The sequence below is a fragment of the Centruroides vittatus genome, unplaced genomic scaffold, assembly GCF_030686945.1.
Source record: "Centruroides vittatus isolate TY-2023 unplaced genomic scaffold, ASM3068694v2 contig_392, whole genome shotgun sequence".
NCBI classification, from domain to species: Eukaryota; Metazoa; Arthropoda; class Arachnida; order Scorpiones; family Buthidae; genus Centruroides; species Centruroides vittatus.
Genome location: NW_027122208.1, coordinates 1,029,623 through 1,048,879, shown reverse-complemented (window position 1 = coordinate 1,048,879; position 19,257 = coordinate 1,029,623). Strand labels below are relative to the sequence as shown.

Below are 19,257 nucleotides of genomic sequence, written 5' to 3'. Positions count from 1 at the left end.
TAGCACATCATCTGCATAGGCGGTAGCGAGTCATATCCAAAGTTTTCTTGTAAAAAAGCATTAAAAGTTAAGTTCCATAGCAGAGGTCCGCATACTGATCCCTGTGGGCATCCTCGTACAATGTTGCGTTCCACACAGCATGTTCCATATTTTAGTATGGCTTTGCGACCATGAAGATAATTTGCAAATAGATGATACATATTTGATGAGCAAGCAGTTTTCCTTAGTTGAAGGAGTACGAAAGGCCACCAGGCACTGTCGAACGCTTTAGATATATCCAAACTAACACCGAGCACGTATTTATGGTTATCTAGTAGATTTTTGATATTTTGTACGGCATCATAAATAGCATCTGAAGAGGAAATTTGCTGCCTAAAACCGTATTGAATGTTGCTAAGGAGTGCCTTGTTCTCAATATGCCAAGTTAAGCGATCTGTTATTAGTCGCTCAAGGACTTTACCGAAGACTGATAGTAATGAGATCAGCCTGAGTTCATTAGGCTTATTTGGTTTAGGGACAGGTACTAATTTTGCAATTTTCCATGGGGCTGGAAATATCCCCAAGCTTAAACAGGTATTATAGAGTTGCAATATTTGAGAGGGAATAAGTCTCCATATGTTTTTGGCAATTGTGGCGTTTATGCCATCAATTCCAGGGGATTTACCATCTTTGAGTCTGCAAAAAGCGTTATTTATTTCATCATACGTAAAATCTGGAGAATGATCATTATTGGTGTACGGGGTTATATCCAGTCTTAATTGCCTTTGCCATGGGGTATCTTCTTCAGCATTGTCATTAATGCAGAAGGTATCTATTTGCCGTTCTAAGGAATCTAGGAGACAACGGTCAGTTATTAGCTGATTCGTTGATCCCGGATCAGCAGTAGTTAAAATTTGGGGTTTGCGTAGTTTGTTAGTGCATAATTTTGTTAGGTATCCCCATGGGTTGGAGGAGGCAGCACTACAGTATTTCCGCCAGGATAAGATCTTGGCATCTTTTATTTCTTTTTTGTAGATAGCCTGGTGGTCGTAATATTGCTGTTTTAAATTGGTTCGGTGTGGCTCAGTTCTGCATGACTGAAATCGCCTCCTTAGAAGGTTGTTGATTTTACGTAATTCTGAGAGCCGACTGTTCCACCAAGGGACAGATCTATGTTTAGGAGAGGTTTTAGGAATATACCTATTACAGGCGTAATTAATTTTGTGAATGTTGTGCTCAAGAACTTCCGCAATTATATCAATGGAGTCATTGAAGTCATATGCTAGCATGTTATTTAACAGATAATTTTGTATGCTGTCCCAATCGGCGAGGGCAATGTTGAATCTGTCCTTAGTTGTAGTGGTTGCGTAGTTATTATCATTAATTTTTAGATTAAAAGAGATGTATGCATGGTCGCTAAGGCTACTCTCACGGTGTACTCTCCAATCCTCGAGTTCAGCCATGCATTCAGGACTGCAAACTGAAATGTCGATCCATGTGGTACCATGTCTGGAGACATAAGTGGGGGGTGAAAGTGGATTGTTTAGTAGTTGTAGATCGTTAGAAGCAAGAAATTCCTCAAAAATTTCTCCATGGTTGTCTTGCTGGTCTCCTCCCCATGTAGGAGAGAGTGCGTTGATATCTCCTACAATGATGAATTTTGCGTGTTGGAATTTATTAATAATATTCTGTATGTTATTGATCATTAAATTCATGTCCTCGTGCTGTGGGCAATAAATATTGATAATAATGTGAGGTGTTGTTATTAAAATATAATTCGTTACATACAAGGTGTTCATTTGATACACTCATGCGATGTAGAATAGAGAGGTTAGTATTGACAATGACATTTATAGCCCAAGGGTATAGATCAGTACCTTTTAGAATCGGATAGCGAGTAGGTAAACAAGCCGGATAGTTCCGTATACAATATGGCTCCTGTATAAATATAACATCGTATTTGTGACAGATGGATGCCAGTTGAGATGTTGAGGAAATTCCTCTCCCCAAATTTATTTGTGGAAAACGTAAGTAATTGCAGTTGTTAGAAGCCATATTCAGTACGTTCAATTATTGTATTTTTTATTCATTGATAAACTGGACAGGAGCTGTCTCGAGCATTATGGTTTATATCACTGTATTTATTGTGGTGACAGTTAATACATCTTGGTTTTGTGGATCTATTGGGACATTGTTTATACGAGTGTTCACCAGCACATTGGCTACAGGTAATTGTTTCTTGCTCACAATATTTAGTTGAGTGTCCGTATTTGCAACAACAAAAACATTGTAATACTGGACAGAAGTCCATTACATGACAGCGAGACCATTGCAGATTTATTTTACCCTCCATAAGTAAATACTTTCTTAACTGTGGTGAAACTTCCACCACCCAGTTTATATATGGAGCGTCTTTCCATCCCATGTTAAATTTAATTTTAAATCAGTCACAAAATTCCTTTTTAGAGTAATTTTCATTTAATATATAATTTTGTTCGTATATATGGGTTAAGAGTTCCTCACGTGACAGATGTGCTGGCGTGGAGTAGATTACGATGTGAAGATTCCTTCTTTTTGGTCTCTTAGCAACCAGTTCCGGAATTGTTTCCTGTATGCAATTTTCCAGCTTGTTAAGATCGTCTTTGTTGTGTAAATGTATTGCAACACCTCCCCCGCCAATACGATGAATTCTGTCGACTCCAATGCCTAATTTAGATGGGTTAATATGTTGTTGAATGATTTTTCGTGTTTCTTCACTGTTTTTATTTTCTTCTTTATTGTAAATTAAAAGAATATCTTTGGAGGGTTTTACTGGGGTATTCAAAGAAACAGGGTGGATAGCCCTTCTAGATTGTAACACCGCACTATATGTAGGGGTGATCATTTCATTTTTCTTGATATTATCAGTTTTGTCATCGAGTTTCTCAACTTTATCTTTTATCTCAGTTAACATAGTGAGGATTGTGTTATCTTCATATATTTTTATTATGCGATTTATACAATCGAAAATGAAATCGGTATGACAGGGAGTGGAGAGTTTGCATTTAGTATTTATAGCTATGTAACCCTTAAGCTCAGAAATTACTCCATTGGCAGCCATACGGGCTGCTGGAAAAGGTGAGTCATCAGATGCATTCAAATTGTAGCTATATGGCAAAAGCAATTTACTAGGAATGAAGTACAATAATTGAAATCAACAGATAGTCCTGATTCCAAAAATATATGATATGCAATACTTCAGAGGAATAGGCAAAGAATGAAAGCAGCTTCTAGTTTATTACACGAAGTTTTCAGACGGAAGGTCAATGACTGTTGTGATGAAAACTAAAAAGATGGAAATAGAATACGTTTTAAGAATTTCCATAATTTAAAATCTAATGAACAGAAATTGATAAAACTTTGCGATAATGTTACTTAATTGGTGTAGATGGTGACACCAAAAGATTTTTTGAAAATAACTAACTGGAAGCGAGAAAACGGCGTTCGATTACCGACCGGAAATGACACCAAAAAACAGTGATAAATCGCTGAAAAATGCACCAAAATTTAACAATTTTGAAGGCAGTACTTGTTATCACTGTACGCAAAAGGTGTCTTCACGAAAATCGATTTACCGGCAGCAGGAATTCCGGATAAGCGAATATAGCGAATTTTAGCTTCTAATTCAAAAATTTTTGGAAAAAAGTGGTCCTACTTGACATTATTTGTTCCCACGATCTTCCAAAAAAGAAATTGACATAAATTTAACGTATTCACAACGACATTACGCACAAAACAACCAAAAATATGAAGAGCACAATGACAGCAAACCTATCAGTCTCACATTCGAACGATCTCCAACAACCTTGGACATTGTCACTTTGACCCACATTGGTGTAGTACAGCCAGGTTTTCATCATACTGTCTATTGATGCTTTCCTGGCAGTGCTTACGCAGAGCCAGGCTGCACATTGTGCTAATAAATAATATTAATAAATAAATAAATAATGTCTATTGATGCTGAAGTTCAAATTGGTTACATTTGCTACAATACTGCTTCTGTTTTGCCAATCCTGTAATTAACATCTACTTCAAATCCGCTGCCTTTGCAAGACTCTTGCACTAAGGTAAGTAAACCGATAAACATTTTCGACGGACTGATGTCCGACAGTTACTGTACGTTGTAAAATTCAGAGAACAGAAATTAAAATAAGTCTCAATCACAGTTTTTTCAATTCAGATTTTTCTGTCACATAAATTCTATAATGAATTCCAAAAACTGTCAAGCTTTAATCATCAGATTAGTGTATGCAGATTTTATCAACATTACGAGTTATCTAATCGAACGAATAAATAAAAATAAAGTAGAAACACGAACACGAAGAACTTGAAACACGACAAACAATTATTATTATTTATACACAATAACAATGCTAAAAAATAAATTTTTTCTACTGCATATAAAATGAGTCATGATTAAATATAGAAATAATTTAAAACTATGCACTGTTTGTTCTCTGTCCAAACACAAACTAAGATTTGAGTCGAAGCACTGGCAAGTCAATAATATTGTTTCAGAGAGCCATCTACATCAATTACTTGCTGCTACCGTGGCAGTAAAATCACTGCTGGCATTAAAAAATATATATATATATATATATATATCATTTCCTCACGATATAAAGTGACAAAGTTTAATCAGAATCAGCCAATCAAATTTTGAGAATGAACTCAATTCTATAAGTCACATTAGAAGTGGCTTTGATAATGCTCTGCCTCAATAAAAAATACAATAATAGAAAATAAGTGCATTATGAAAAATTCATTGATGTTAATGAATTTTCTATTAGCATTATTTGATATACTTACATTTTGCCCAATATCTTTACTGGAAAATAAAAATTGTAATTTGGTATCCAATTCTGAAACCTGTAAAGTAAATAATAAAACATAAGTTTTTTTTAACAAACTTTATTTATTATTTATGTATATTTTGAATAGGTATTATAAAATAAATGCAAAAGAAGTGGGAAAAAATTCTATAAATTAATTTTTGTCTAGTTTACAGGCTAAATAATCTTTTTGATTAATAAGCTTTTCAATCTACAAAGCATCAATATACATAATTATGGAACACCGTCAACTGGGTGCCAGACATCTGGGCAACAAAATAAGAGACGAACAATAGATAAAATACCATTCTTTTCTTTTATGACCCAGTAAATTTAAATAATATTTTTAAAGAAACAAGTTAATTATTTCTTAAAAACGATTATTTAAAGTTACGAGTTAAAAGAACGATTTTGTAATTAACAAACATATTTACCGTGTTTTTTTAAATTTTTACAAGTAATAGAAAAGTCTCAAAGAAAAGTTGATATCTACCCCCAAAATGACCAAATATATGTAAAAACAAAGACAATATTTACATAAAAGTAAAAATACATTACATTATACATTAAATACAATATAAATTAAAGAAGTATAATTTTGGGGTTGGCAACAACTGGGTGACAGAAACTTAAACATTTTTGCAGGCTTAGCAAGCATACAATTTGACGGATATTTTTTATTTTTTTGTAAATACCGGTAAAATATATATAAATACGGTTAAGATTTACGAAGTACGAGTCGTAAGTTACGAACGAGTTACGAGTTATTTCCGACTTAGGAAAAAGAAACATTTTTGAGTAACATCCTATAGCATCATTAATTATTTTATGTCAGAATGGTTAATAGAGCACATCAAAGAAAAGCAGTTCTTTGAAAACAAATTCTTCCGAAGAACTTTTATAAGTTCTTACTCTCGGACTTACGACTCGTACTTCGTAAGTCTTAACCGTATTTATATATATTTTACCGGTATTTACAAAAAAATAAAAAATATCCGTCAAATCGTACGCTTGCTAAGCGTGCAAAAACGTTTAAGTTTCCGTCACCCGGTCATCACCAACCCCAAAATTGTTTAATCTAAACACAGTTTTTATGAGATAGTGGATAATTTTTCTGGTTTAAATCAAATAAACATATTTGATTTCCAAAACCAAAAAAAAATTCACAAATTTATTCAACAAATTTTCTAAATTGAATAAAAACATTACCTAAGTACACTAAATTTTTTAAAGTTTAGTTAAATATTAATAAATTGATTAATTTTATATATAAAATTCTATGGAACATATTTTATAATTTATAACATACACATGCAATTTAACAGATACATGATTTATATTTTATTATTATTATTATATGCTTTTTATTAACTTACTCTGTCTAGATAAAATCTTTCAACTCAATTTTCAGCCACTTTCCAATTTGCATACATATGCATCACCAATAATAATACATTGTTTTTTAGTTTGCAAACAATTTTAGCAAAAAATTACCAAAAAATTTAAATTTTTAATTTTATACGGAATCGTTTTAAACACGGGCAATTTTGCTCGACATTTTTTATTTATTAACTTACATAATGTTACATATTTACAAAACCAATAAATTAATTACACAATGACCAATAATGAAATTATTAAAATATAAACTGTTATTTGTTGCTATATTCACAGTACAAAGTATAGCAGCAAAGTAATAATTTAATAGCATGGTGAGTAATTTAACACTTGAGCATCTCATATTTTTATTTTTGGTTGCATAATACCAAAAATACTGTGAAAGCTGAATAAAATTTATTGTTTCTTTTTTAATGTATTTATGAGAATAAAAGCAATTATTTGGAATTTTAAAACATATTTTTATTACATTTTACATCAGTTATCTGCATAATAATGATAAATCATTGCTTGTTGATATATATTTAATATTCAACAATTAACACACAATTCTAAAAAATATTTGAAATTTAAACATATTTTCTGAAATGTTGCTTTATTCTATTATTTTAACATTGCTAATATTACTATAAACATAGAAATTAAAATTGAAGAAACATGGCCATGGTTTCTCTAAAATGTCTTTATTGAATAAATTAAAATTGATTATAATTGTATTTTTCTGAATTTAAATGGAGATTATAAACTAATATACTGATGTTTTAGAGTAAATTGAATCATACTCGGTATACATACGTTATGAATAATGTATGTATAATAAATATGAAAATTATCACTATCCGACGAACGACTCGACCTAATTCGCAATTAATAATATCGCGGCCCAAATGGCCGAGCGATCGAGGCGGTAGCCTACCGCTCCGGGGACCTAGGACCGAATCCGGCCGGCCGGAAAAATCCCTAAGAATTTTTCGGGGCGCGATCCGACCGGATACGTCGGCCCCCGTCTCCCGTCGCCGGGCCGAACCCGTAACGGGCTTGCTAAAAAGAGGCCCTTTTAGTGCCCACGGGGTGAAAAGATTTTAAAAAAAATAATTAATATTAAGTAATTTATCATTAATTTAAACAATTACATATGTCTTAATTACCACAAGAATTTTTTAAAACTGATATACTATTTATTACACAAAAAATGAATATAATTTTACTTATTGAACTTTTATCTTAAGAAATTAAAGGACAGTTCCATATCATACAATCACATTTAACAGATGAATAAATAAACATTAGAAAACAAACAAGGAATCTTTTGTCAAGGAAACATTTTTCTGGACTCATTTATTGCTAATATTTACTTATTAACAAAAAGCTAAACTTTTTATTCTTTAAGTAATAATTTTACTAATAATTGAATTAAGGTCTGATAATTTGAACAGATATTTTTTAAAATTTATATCAATCCTCTCATAATGTGTATAAAATATAATATAAAACAATAAGGTAAGAATTTGTTGTAACTTCTGATTTTTTTGTGGCAAATAAAGTAAAACTTTGTTTTTACAACAGAAGCAAAAATTATTTAGAGAAAAATTCATTCTACCAATATAAAAGCATAACAAAAATTCCCAATAATTTAGAAGATACAAACAGTCTTATTGTTTGATCAGAGACACTATTGAAATAATAGTGTAAATAGAAGATAAATAGATACTTGTGGTCCAATTGTAATACCTACATTATGACATCAATGACCTAAATTTATGAATTATTATTTTGACATAGTGATTGAAAGAAAATTGGTGGCCAGAAGATGCAGGAAATAGAGCTTCTTAGTTATTTAATAAGAAAATTTGTATAAAAAAAAAATACTTTTAAATAAGCAATTTAATTTTTCTTACTAAAAACTTACTTTGTTATTATCCATAATAGTAAGCGATTTAACTCCTGCTAAAACCAAATTCTTTGCAACTTCACCACCTAAACTGTTTATTCCAATCAATAAAACGTTGGAAGAACGTAATCTGAAATATTTTTTAATATTACATTAAAATTTAAGTTTTGACTTTTATTATAACAACTTAGAACTCAAACAGCTACGAATTCATAAAGATGAATGTTTTTAAACATTCAATAAACAGGCTTTTAAGAAATGAATTTAAACACATTGATGCTACAAAACACACTATTTAAAAAACTGCATTTTTTTATTGTAATTTGTTTAAGTTTATTTCTTAAAAGGGTATTATAAAAGTATTACACATTATTATAAAATGTAATAGCTATTAAATAAAACAGGAAATAAAGTGTTGATAATTTAATATACATTTTATATTTGTTTATTGTATAAAAAATGAAGCAGATATCTGTTTCCTTTACAGTTTCCCATTAATTAAAATTAACTTAGTAACAGATTTACAAATTGCGTATCGTTGGCGATGCATCTGCACTCTCGTCTCGATCGTTACGCTTCGTCGGTAGCACGTCTGCAGTGTGAAATGAAATGTCACTTAGCCAGATTACAATTTTATATTAGGAGTTTATATTTGGATGCGAGTGTACAGAAAACATTTTTATCATCACATATCAATTTCTGGAGCATAAGCACTTCTTTTGATGATGCCAATGATATATGAAGTTTGCATGTGTTGAATGCACTTATTTTGGTAAAAATTAAAATTTCCCAATGAAAGTGATACTACTGTTCTTTAAAGATAATTTAATCTTTTAAATTAAGAGTTTATTAAAACAAAATAATCTCTCTTTAAAACACTTTTTACAATTATGAATTTAGAATTAGAATTTATTAGAATTTTTGGAATAAGAAATAAAAATATGAGTGAATGTTTATTTGCATTTTTTCGTGTTGATCCTGTTGAATTTTCATATTTACTACACTGACACTAACTTGTAAGAGTTTGATAATTCTTTACTATATGTGGATTGTCCTCGAATTCAAATTTTGATTTCCAACTGGAAAACCAGAAAATATTTCCTCTCAAAACTGCTGCATATTTATTCATTATCTACTGTTTACGACACGAATAATTCAAACACTTGCAATATTTATTTCACGATCGAGTTAAAAATTTCGTCGTGTATCGCCTGCGGATCGGGCGATGCACGACGAAATTTGTACGCGACGGATTAAAGAATATAATAATTAGCCGTCACATATACTCTGTAAACACAAACATTATAATCTAATTCGCCACAAAAAATAACCTAGAATTCTGAAACCAATTTTAAAGGCAGCAAATCTAAGTGTATACGTTTCAGGTGAAAAAATTTCACGTTGAAAATGTATTAAGAAAATGTTTCTTCTTCTCTACATATTTGTACAAAAGACAGAAACGTAACATTGATGTATTTACTGTACTTTTTTTTTTTTAATTGAATTAAAAAAAAATTTAATGTTTTCCTTAAAATCATAAGATTACTTCTATAAATCATATATTCCATTTGTATAACACTACCCTTTACAGCAATAATACATTGGAATTTCTAAAATTATTTATTAACTGAAGATTTAAATGTACAAGTTTACACTCGATTAGATGAAATAATACATCATATTCTACAATGATATTGTAATATTCTGTCTATAGTTATAACATTAATAAATTTTTATCTTAATATTCTTGACGAGTTATCGTAATAAAAGCTATTCCCTAGGAAAAAATCTTTTATAAAAAGTTACCGACGATAACTCGTAGCTCGAACATAATATATTCGTCACAATCAAATTGAAATTTCGAGGACACGTCTTCGTTTGTTTCCAATTTTCTTTAAAATAGTCGATTTGTCCCCAAATGTCGAACGTTCCCGGCGAACGGCATTCCCAATAATTCTTAGCTTAATCTTTCGGGCCATTTCGATTACGTCCGATCGATTCCGTTACTTAACTCTTACCTTTATAATAAATGTTATTTTACAAATTTTACAAATAAAAGAATTGCTTAAGTGGGGCTAGTAAACTGGACACTTTATAACTTAAATAAAAATGCCACTAACGTAACCTACACGATTTAATTAAACTTCCAAAACCATTATCTGATTTATAACATATTCAATTTATTATCGCCATTAAAATATTTATTGGTTAACTTTTCGGGAAGATAACTTGTATATTTATTTTAAAATAATAAAATGATAATATTCTTCTCAATAATTACATAATAACTTATATATTTTTAAACAATTTTTGGTACTTTTCGGTTAGCAAGACGCCAGTCGATTCGCGCGTGTCGGGTTAATTTCCCAAATCGGTAAGTACGAAAATGGTCGGCGAGTTTCGAAGAGATTACGAGAGCTCGCTAGGCTCGCACCTCCCCGGCACGCGGGGACCCGGGGCGGGACATGCCGGGACCCGCCAGACTACGTAACGTCCGTCCGGCAACGCGGTCGATAACCTTTTCTATTTCCGGCCCGTGCGATAAAAGTTCGCAAAATAAAAGTTCGACTTTACTAAAAATAGCAGTCGACCGACCGGCATCCCGCTAACCAAAAAGTACCCAAATTTTTTTTACGATACGTTTATATTTAAATAGTATAATAATATTTCAAATACATTAGCAGTAAGCATAATAACTTTAAGCCGAAAGTGGCAGCAATTTCTATGCATGGATTTAAAAGTATTTTAAGTTATTTAAATATCTCGAACATATTTTTTCACCCGCGACTCAATTTGTAATTTCTTCAACAATATACAGTAACTAAACAGAGCAAAGAGCACCTTATTCATTTAGTTTTAAAATGTTATTTTTTAAATCTCAACTTGTTTAAAAACAAACGTATATATTTTTTCTAAATCGAGTCATTGTAATATATTATTTGTTTCGTTTTATAGTTTATATAGTATATGTTTCGAGACATATTTTAACTGTTCATAAACTAAAGAATAAAATAAAAAATAAAAGTTTACAACAATAGAAACAAGCGATGCATTGCTTCGTACAGTTATCATTACATATTAAACGCAACCGAAACCATTTAAAAGGTATCAGTTGCAAATACCTTTTCTGGGCATCTAATCCCCATAACCTTATTTGTCTGTCATATAATTCAGCTTCGTCTTCGGTGATTTCAAATTCGCCGACATCCGCCATATTTACTTAACCTCGCGGGAAAACCCTCGCGCCAGTCACGCTCTTTCTTCCTTGGCTGGTGGTAAATGACGACATCTCTACGTTCGATGACGTTTCTACCGGAATATGGCGGCCACCACGATGGAGACGAAGGATTACTCCGTCATGTCAGCGGATTTGGAGAAACGCGAACTGGAATCGCCGGGAGGAATCGCTACACCTCAGACTTACGGGCAGTTACTCGCAATATATCTTTTTCAGAACGATTTGCCTAATGCTAAATTACTTTGGAAGAGAATACCTCAAGGTGTGAAAGAAGCAAACCCGGAATTGGGACAGATTTGGATTGTTGGACAGAAATTATGGAACAGAGACTTTCCAGAATTATACAAAAGTTTAGATGTCGAATGGCCGGAGCATATTCTGCCGATTATGAAGGCTTTAATGGAATCCACACGCACTAGAGCACTTCATCTAGCCGCTAAAGCCTACTCTTCGATAAGTATCGAAGATGCTTCCCTATTTTTAGGTTTGCCTCCCGATAAAACCATCGAAGAAGCGGTGGCGTTCGGATGGACGAACGACAGAAATCAGCATCTGATAATGCCGAAGAAGCCGGACGTTCCCACCGACGGAGTCGCGCCCAGCGAGGAACAGTTGGCAAAACTCACGGATTTTGTCGTGTTTCTAGAGAATTAGTAAATTCGGCCCGTTCGACGTACGTTTTACTTCGTTAACGTAAAGTCCGTCGGCGGCCGTCCGGGTAACGTGACGCCGCGCGTCGAACGGCACCGTGCCGCTCTTTCTCGTCTTCGAAAGCAAATTTTACAATTAATTTTATAAATTAAATTTAAAAGAATCAGAATTTTTCGTTTGCACGGTTTGTTACGTAGTAATGTAATATACTTACGATGATAATAAAATATGATTAAAATACTATAGCTAAGAGTTTGAACTAAAAATTCTTTAGTGTGACAAACATCATTTAAATTTTGCAGTTAGTTAATATTTATTGTAAAAGAGTGAATCGAAACAAATTAAGACCAAATTTTTCTTGTCGAAAATATAGAAGTAACAAATTCTAGATTTTTATGACTAAAGATTGGTTATCGATGCAGCTTTCCAAAAAATTACGTAGAAGTACGATGCTTTGTTTGTGCCAGAATGCTCCTAGAAAAGGTCATCCGTTGCTTCCTATGATAAAATGACAATATATGCCTGTATATTACTAACGTAGTGACAGTTTTTGCCAAGGAAAGTATCTCGTTCGTTTCGGATTTGGCACCACGACGAGTTGGTTACGGAACTCTTTCCGCGCATAACTACGGCGGTTAAAGTATTAGAGACTATTCCGAAGAACGTCTCGAAGGACGGGCCGGCGTGCGCGGTCGAGGACTAGCGGAAGTACGTTAAATTTTGCCGAGAATACTCCGAGAAAGACGGCGGGCGCCGCACCTCTAAACGACAGACCGATTTTTTTCCGGCGAGATAATCTGTTTTGACTCGCGCTTGCACCCGTATACTTTCGCAGATCGAACGTGTAACTAAAAGAAGAAAAAATTTAAATTGTAGACAGAATGAATTCACACAAAAATTTTATGTTGAAATTTTCATTCTAAAAGTAAAAAAACAAACAAAAATTTTGTTCCTGGACACATATCATTCTAAATTGATTTATAATTCGTAAATACATTTTTGCTGTTTCTTATGTTTTATATACATTTTTTAACTTTGTGTACATCCATGTTCTCTGTTTATACATCTAGATTAACTGCTAAACTCATTTTGCCATACACTCAAACCTCTTTTTGTGCGGTCTATTTTTGTGCGATTTGTTTTGTGTGATTTTTTGTGTGTGGTATATGAATTTCAATCAAATTGGTATACTGCACAAAAATAATTGCACAAAACACATTGTACATATAAAAAATCACACAAAAACAGGTTTGAGTGTACTGTAAAACTTTGATTCAGTTAATGATAAATTTTTAATTAAAACCATTAAGTCCTCTCATTTCTTGCTGAAGTCTATCATTTTATTTATTTAATTTTTTTTCTTATTTTTGTAATTTTTATTCTATATGTTCTAAGTTTGAACTTAAAAATTGTTCAGAGTAATTTAACTTATAAGAAATTCCTAAAATCAGTAAGATGGTATCAACTTCATAACTTATTTTAACTTGTAAAAAAATAGTAAATTATTATTTAAAATATTATAAATGAAGTAAAATGTTTAAACCGAATGTTCAATACGTGAATTAATTTAAATTTAATTTAATCATTATATTTTTATTTTAAATAAAATAAAATATAAATGAGTTTGTAATATATTACCTGGCCACCAGATGTCGCCAGGATTTGTTTTAGTAGCTTATTGCCACGTGTTGAAAGCATTGTTCAGGTAACAATATGTTACTGGAAAACGAATCGGTGAGGATTCCTTCGTTATTTTATTTGGATTTAATTCGTTCAATATGAATAATTGTTTAACATTTTACTCTAGTTTTTAAGCGAACTGACTAAATTATTTCAATCTGGAAGATCTTCGGGATCAGTATGTATTACCATGAAAAGATGTAAGTGAATACAAATTTAATTATAAATTATTTTCCGAGTTACAATACTTAATTTTTTATTGCTTTATCGGTGAATATATCATTGTACTTTTATAAATGATAACAGGAAAATGTTTTCCTCCTTCCTTTCCCTACGAGAGCCATGTTGAAATTTAGCAATAGTCTATCTTTAAATAAAATTTACTTAGCTAAGTAAATAATCAAACTAATGCTTTTATATCATCAGCTGATGATATTAACAATAAAATATCAAATCATAAATCAATATTTTCAATTCAAATTTTTTTTCTTTATTTTTTTAAAAATTAATCTAACAATGATGGAAACATTCTTAAAATTACAAACAGCATTTCCCACTACAATAAATTTATATGATAGAGAATAAATCCAAGAACGAATAGGTGTCTTTCTTTATTTTTTTGGAAAAGTATGCGATACGCATTCTCGAATTTATTTTTGTACCGACAAAGTTGTCCCTTAATTCGTGACACGTAATCGTCGTATTTAATATACGTATATTAAATAATTTTATTAATTTTACGTATCTCGATTAGAAAAAATTTACGTATAATTCTAGTAAAAGAAAATTATGTATTGTGATATAAATTTTATTTTGATACGCAGACGACGGAAGAACGAAACCTCGTCCTCGTGCTTCCAAATTAATGCAACCTCTCCCGCCTCCCGGCGAATATAAATGTTTATTTAGAGCAACTTTGGGAAATAAAAAAATCAGCACTGTGGTAAGAAGTATTTTAATATTGAATGTGAAAGACTATAAAAACTAAATTAAAATGAAACAAATTTTATATTAGCAATAGACTAATGTTAGGTAATACTTCTTTAATCGTATCTGACAATTCCTTAAATCTGCAGTAAAATTAAGAGAAAAATTACGCACGGTAAAATCCACAATATTCGGAACTTGTTTAGTATGTACGTAAACTGTGATTAAATTTCTTTAATTTTATTCATTTAAGAGATGCTATAAAATGCCAAACTACATAATATATTATTTGCCATCTTTTCTCCTTTTAAACCTTCTCCTAATTTTAAATTAAAAGGACGGTTTTTTGTCTTAAAAGTCCCGCGTGTCGACGGATATTTTTCCGCCGATATTCTCCGGGTGTAATTTTTAACGTGCGGACCATTTATTTTGAAAGTGGTGTAAGTCCATTTTTTCTTTTTTCGAGATATTTGAACATTTGCATTTTAGTTGATTCAAAAATATAAATAAAGTGTACTAAGTTTGACAATGTTTCTATGACTTTAGAAATATGTAAGTTGATTGCATAAAGACTTCTATGTGAATTTAACTAAACTAATATATTCTTTCTGGGCCATAAATGGATTACACCACTTTCATAATTATTGAACTAAAATTCATTAAATTTCTATTATGTAAAACTCAATGTCACTTGAAACATATTGTGTTGTATTCTGATTTTGTCTATATATAATAACAAGAAATAAAATAGTGTTGTTTATTCTGAACATTAAAAATATTTACTTATTGTTAAACTATTTTATGATAAGTTTATCATTATTACGAGCTTACCATTAGACACTGCTTTTCGTTTAGGTTCGTTACACGGATTTTTTCCATTTCGTCAAATTGTACATTTGTTGGTAATATTCGTAGTTTTACTCCTCTGTTGTAAGGGGCCGTCCGTAAATGATGTCTACACTGGAAGGAGGGGAGGGGGTTAAGACAAGTGGACAAGAGCGGTTGAGCATTAGTGGACATCCATTTATTTCATTAAATTTTATAGAGTTTATGCATTTTATTATATTTATTCCAAAGTTTCTTGTATGTTTCATTTCTACTTACGGTATCTATCATTCATAAAGTGACGAAGGTTTTAACGGGTGTCGAGTTATGTTGGACATCCAAAGTGGGGAAGGGGTTACGAAAACTTGGACAAACTGGGACGAGAGGGGAGAGTAAAAGTTTCCAGGAAAATGTAGATGTAATTTATGGACAGCCCAAGTGCTTAGATGCAGAAAATGGACTTACACCACTTTCGTAATCAATGGTTATGCAATGTCATTTACCAATGAATTTTTAATTGATCAAAGCGTACGGTTATTTTAAAATGCTAAGTGCGAATTGATTATAAATAGAAAGTTTACACTAAATTGTATGTATATGATGTGATTTCTCAATTTTTTCCAAAAGTGGACTTACGCCACTTTCAAAATAAACAGTTGATATGCACGTTTTTACTATATTCTTTGTGATGACTGCTTTTTATGTCGGTTGACTCTAAAGATGGGTTATAAGTACCGAAATTTTAAGGGTTATGACGATGTAAACTCCAGAAAACCAGTTTTTTTTTTTTTTTGTGAATAAATACTTGTCTATATATATAATTTTTTTATAAATACTTATGAAAAGGTAGTCTTTTAAGTTAGTATATAGCTTCAACATATCTCATTCTTTAATACACTAATTTGACATCAAGTGGAACTATCTTCGAGAGCTTCATTTTTCACACCGATTCTAAAATAGAATGTACGAACTTTGGACTCGACGTCGGCCTATAAATTCGGCCAAAAACATTTGTCGGTATATTAAAATTTTCGACGGATTAATGAAAATTAAGGTCGTCTTTATGATTTGATCTATTTCCAGTTTTTGAGAAGTTTCTTACTTTAATTAACACCAGTTTTCGTGATGGTAACTTATTTTAAAAATTTGTTTTGAAGAAAATTTGACATTTGTTAACAAATGTGTATTTTATAATTAATTTTATGTAAATTTCATTTGGACATTCATTTGAAATATAAAGTAACTGCATGTAAAAGAAATAAGTTTATTTATTACAATGTTTAATTATGTTAATAATAATTCAAATATTGAATTATTTTAAAAATTAATGTTATTTAACAATTTTACAGGTAAATGCAAGAGACATCAATAAATTCCAAATGGTTAGTGATTTTTATTTGAATGAGTTTTTATAACTTTAAAGTATTAAAAAAATTATAATTTTTTACTGTTATTAAATAAATTTTACTTGTACAAAATATTTCTTTAATATTTTAAAAATGTACAATATATACTTGCTGTGCATATGCAAGGTATGTAATGGTCTGAAAAAAAATTACTCTAAACTACCCATCTCTAGCCAAGAAAGTATTTGTGCATATACAGGGTGTTTCGCAATGTTTTGACGATTTCAAAGTTGAATAACTCACAAACTAATTGCTTAAAAAAAAGTCGAAAATTTTACACGAGGTACAAAATTTATTCAATTTTACTTACGAAATACTATGTCGGACAAATGACGACCGTTTGCGACTACGCGAGATTCGAGGCATTTCTCCTGGCTTTTGAACACATTTTTCGTAACTGCCAGAGAAATTCTGCAAATTTCATCTTGAATTCAATCTCTTAATTGTTCCGAGCTTCTTGGCCGGTCGGAGTACGCTCTTGCCTTCAAATAACCCCATAGGTAAAAGTCTTGTGGGGTTAAATCGGGCAAGCGACGTGGCCGTTCGAAACGAGTGCGTTTGGAAATTATGCGGTTGCCAAAAGCTTCAACTTCAAAAGTCTCGTCGACTGCGTGGCATGTCACGCTGTCTTGTCGGAACCGAGTCGACCGGAGACGTCTACGACGGCAAAGGGTAGGGATTAGGAACGTATTCGACATCTCCGTATACCGGGAAGTGTTTATGGTTCCTTTGAAAAAACACGGGCCGACAATGCCACACCTACCCTTACGGTTACTCGCGCATCGTGTAATGGCTTCTCTTCGACGGCCTTGGGATTGTCGCGTGTAGGAGCCCAGTAATGATAATTTTGTTTATTCGCCGCACCAGTTAAATGGAAGTGCACCTCGTCGGTCGTCAAAATTTTATCGGGATCAATTTCTTTATTCTCGATTTTATCGAGCATCTCCTCGGCGAATCTTTTTCTTTTTGGATAATCTCCGGGATCTAACTTTTGTATCACGGCTAATTTGTAAGGACAATAATACAGACCGTACCGTAATATGCAACGAGTGGATGCCGGCGACGAGTGGAAATTTTCGGCACTCGGGCACGCTTTCTTAAGGAACGACGAGGGCTTTTCCGTAAACTGCTATGCACACGTTCAATGTTCTCGGGAGTTCGTAGGGTCTTCCCGCGGCCGGTCGACTTTCGATTCGATGCACCGGCAGTTTCGCAGAAGTTTTTTACCCAATTCGATATCGTTCCACAAGCAGGAATTAGATATCGTGGCCGAATCTTAAAATATTTACGAAATTCACATTGCATGCGCACGACAGATTTGCCAATGCAAAAATAGCACTCTATCACAAATGCACGACGTTACTTCGACCTGTATGCCACGATACTATGTAGTAACCTATACGAGACGAAAGTCGACAGTCTACACTACTAATAGAGAGCGCCACCATCGCCGTATCTCGGTTTTAACGCGAATTATTCGACTTTGAAATCGTCGAAAGATTGCGAAACACCCTGTACATTGTGGACAATTAATACTATACAACAGTGGTATTCCAACATTTTAACAGTGCGACCCAAGGTAATTTTCTTTGACCCCCAAATGGGGTCGCGACCCATAGATCTAATACCACTGCTATACAATATTTGGCACGAATATCAACCTATTGAGTACATACCTTGTATATGCACAGCAATTTTTGATATATAATAAGGATTCAATAAAATGTTAATCTATTCATTTAAGATATTTCATTTAAATAATAACAAAAGTTTTAAAAATATTAAATAATTTGTTGTTATTAGAAATTTATTTGTGAGGGGTTGTTTTTGCTATTTTATATTCTAATTTTTAAGTTTTCTACAGACTATTTTTGCCATGAGCTGGTCATGGACCATTCTTCTGGAAATGTTATTTATTAATCATATGCAATTTTTGATTTAAAGTACAGCATTTGATTTTAATTGAATTTTTGTTATAGGCATATAGCAATGTCTTGAAAGGAAATATGGACAATTTGAAGAAAAAAGGGAAAAAGTCTGGAATTAAAGCAACTTGTTGATTGGATTCCGTAAAAAGCAAAAATATTAATTATTATTATTATTTGTTTTAATTAAAAACAAAATACAGTATCATAGCAAATTTACAGAGATAATTCAAGTATTATATACATTTAAGTAACATACATTTGTTATTCGATTATGTATATATACTTTTATTAAGAGGCACAATAAGCTGCAGTAAAATTTGATCAGTTTTCATTTTATTAGTTTACAGAATAACGAAATATGCATTAATAATGAAGTTTGTTTAATTGAAGTAAAAAAAGCAAAACTGTAACGTAACTAGTGACAAAAGCGAACACGACGACTGGGAAAATCGTCAATAATTGC

The 19,257-nt window shown here is 31.9% G+C and overlaps 3 protein-coding genes across 3 annotated transcripts in view; 2 read left to right on the top strand and 1 right to left on the bottom strand.

Moving 5' to 3' along the window:
• Positions 1 to 11,404, bottom strand: part of Aos1 (activator of SUMO 1) — a 31,407-nt gene extending 20,003 nt beyond the window's left edge. Inside the window, exons 1-3 of the mRNA XM_067271177.1 lie at positions 11,262 to 11,404; positions 8,158 to 8,269; positions 4,828 to 4,887 (exon numbers count right to left, since the gene is read on the bottom strand). Of these exons, the coding sequence (XP_067127278.1) occupies positions 4,828 to 4,887; positions 8,158 to 8,269; positions 11,262 to 11,353 (264 nt within the window). The 5' untranslated portion in view covers positions 11,354 to 11,404. The remainder of the gene's footprint in view (positions 1 to 4,827; positions 4,888 to 8,157; positions 8,270 to 11,261) is intronic.
• A 35-nt stretch (positions 11,405 to 11,439) lies between these two features.
• CSN8 (COP9 signalosome subunit 8) lies at positions 11,440 to 12,273 on the top strand. Its single transcript, XM_067271227.1, has one exon. The coding sequence runs from the start codon at positions 11,459 to 11,461 to the stop codon at positions 12,029 to 12,031; it is 573 nt and encodes a 190-aa protein (XP_067127328.1). The 5' UTR covers positions 11,440 to 11,458; the 3' UTR covers positions 12,032 to 12,273.
• Positions 12,274 to 13,678: 1,405 nt separating this feature from the next.
• Positions 13,679 to 18,996, top strand: LOC136975961 (signal recognition particle 14 kDa protein-like). Its single transcript, XM_067271143.1, has 5 exons — positions 13,679 to 13,762; positions 13,836 to 13,908; positions 14,533 to 14,651; positions 16,810 to 16,842; positions 18,846 to 18,996. Exons 1-5 carry the CDS (start codon positions 13,742 to 13,744, stop codon positions 18,924 to 18,926), a joined length of 327 nt encoding a protein of 108 aa, XP_067127244.1. The 5' UTR covers positions 13,679 to 13,741; the 3' UTR covers positions 18,927 to 18,996.
• Positions 18,997 to 19,257: the final 261 nt, after the last annotated feature.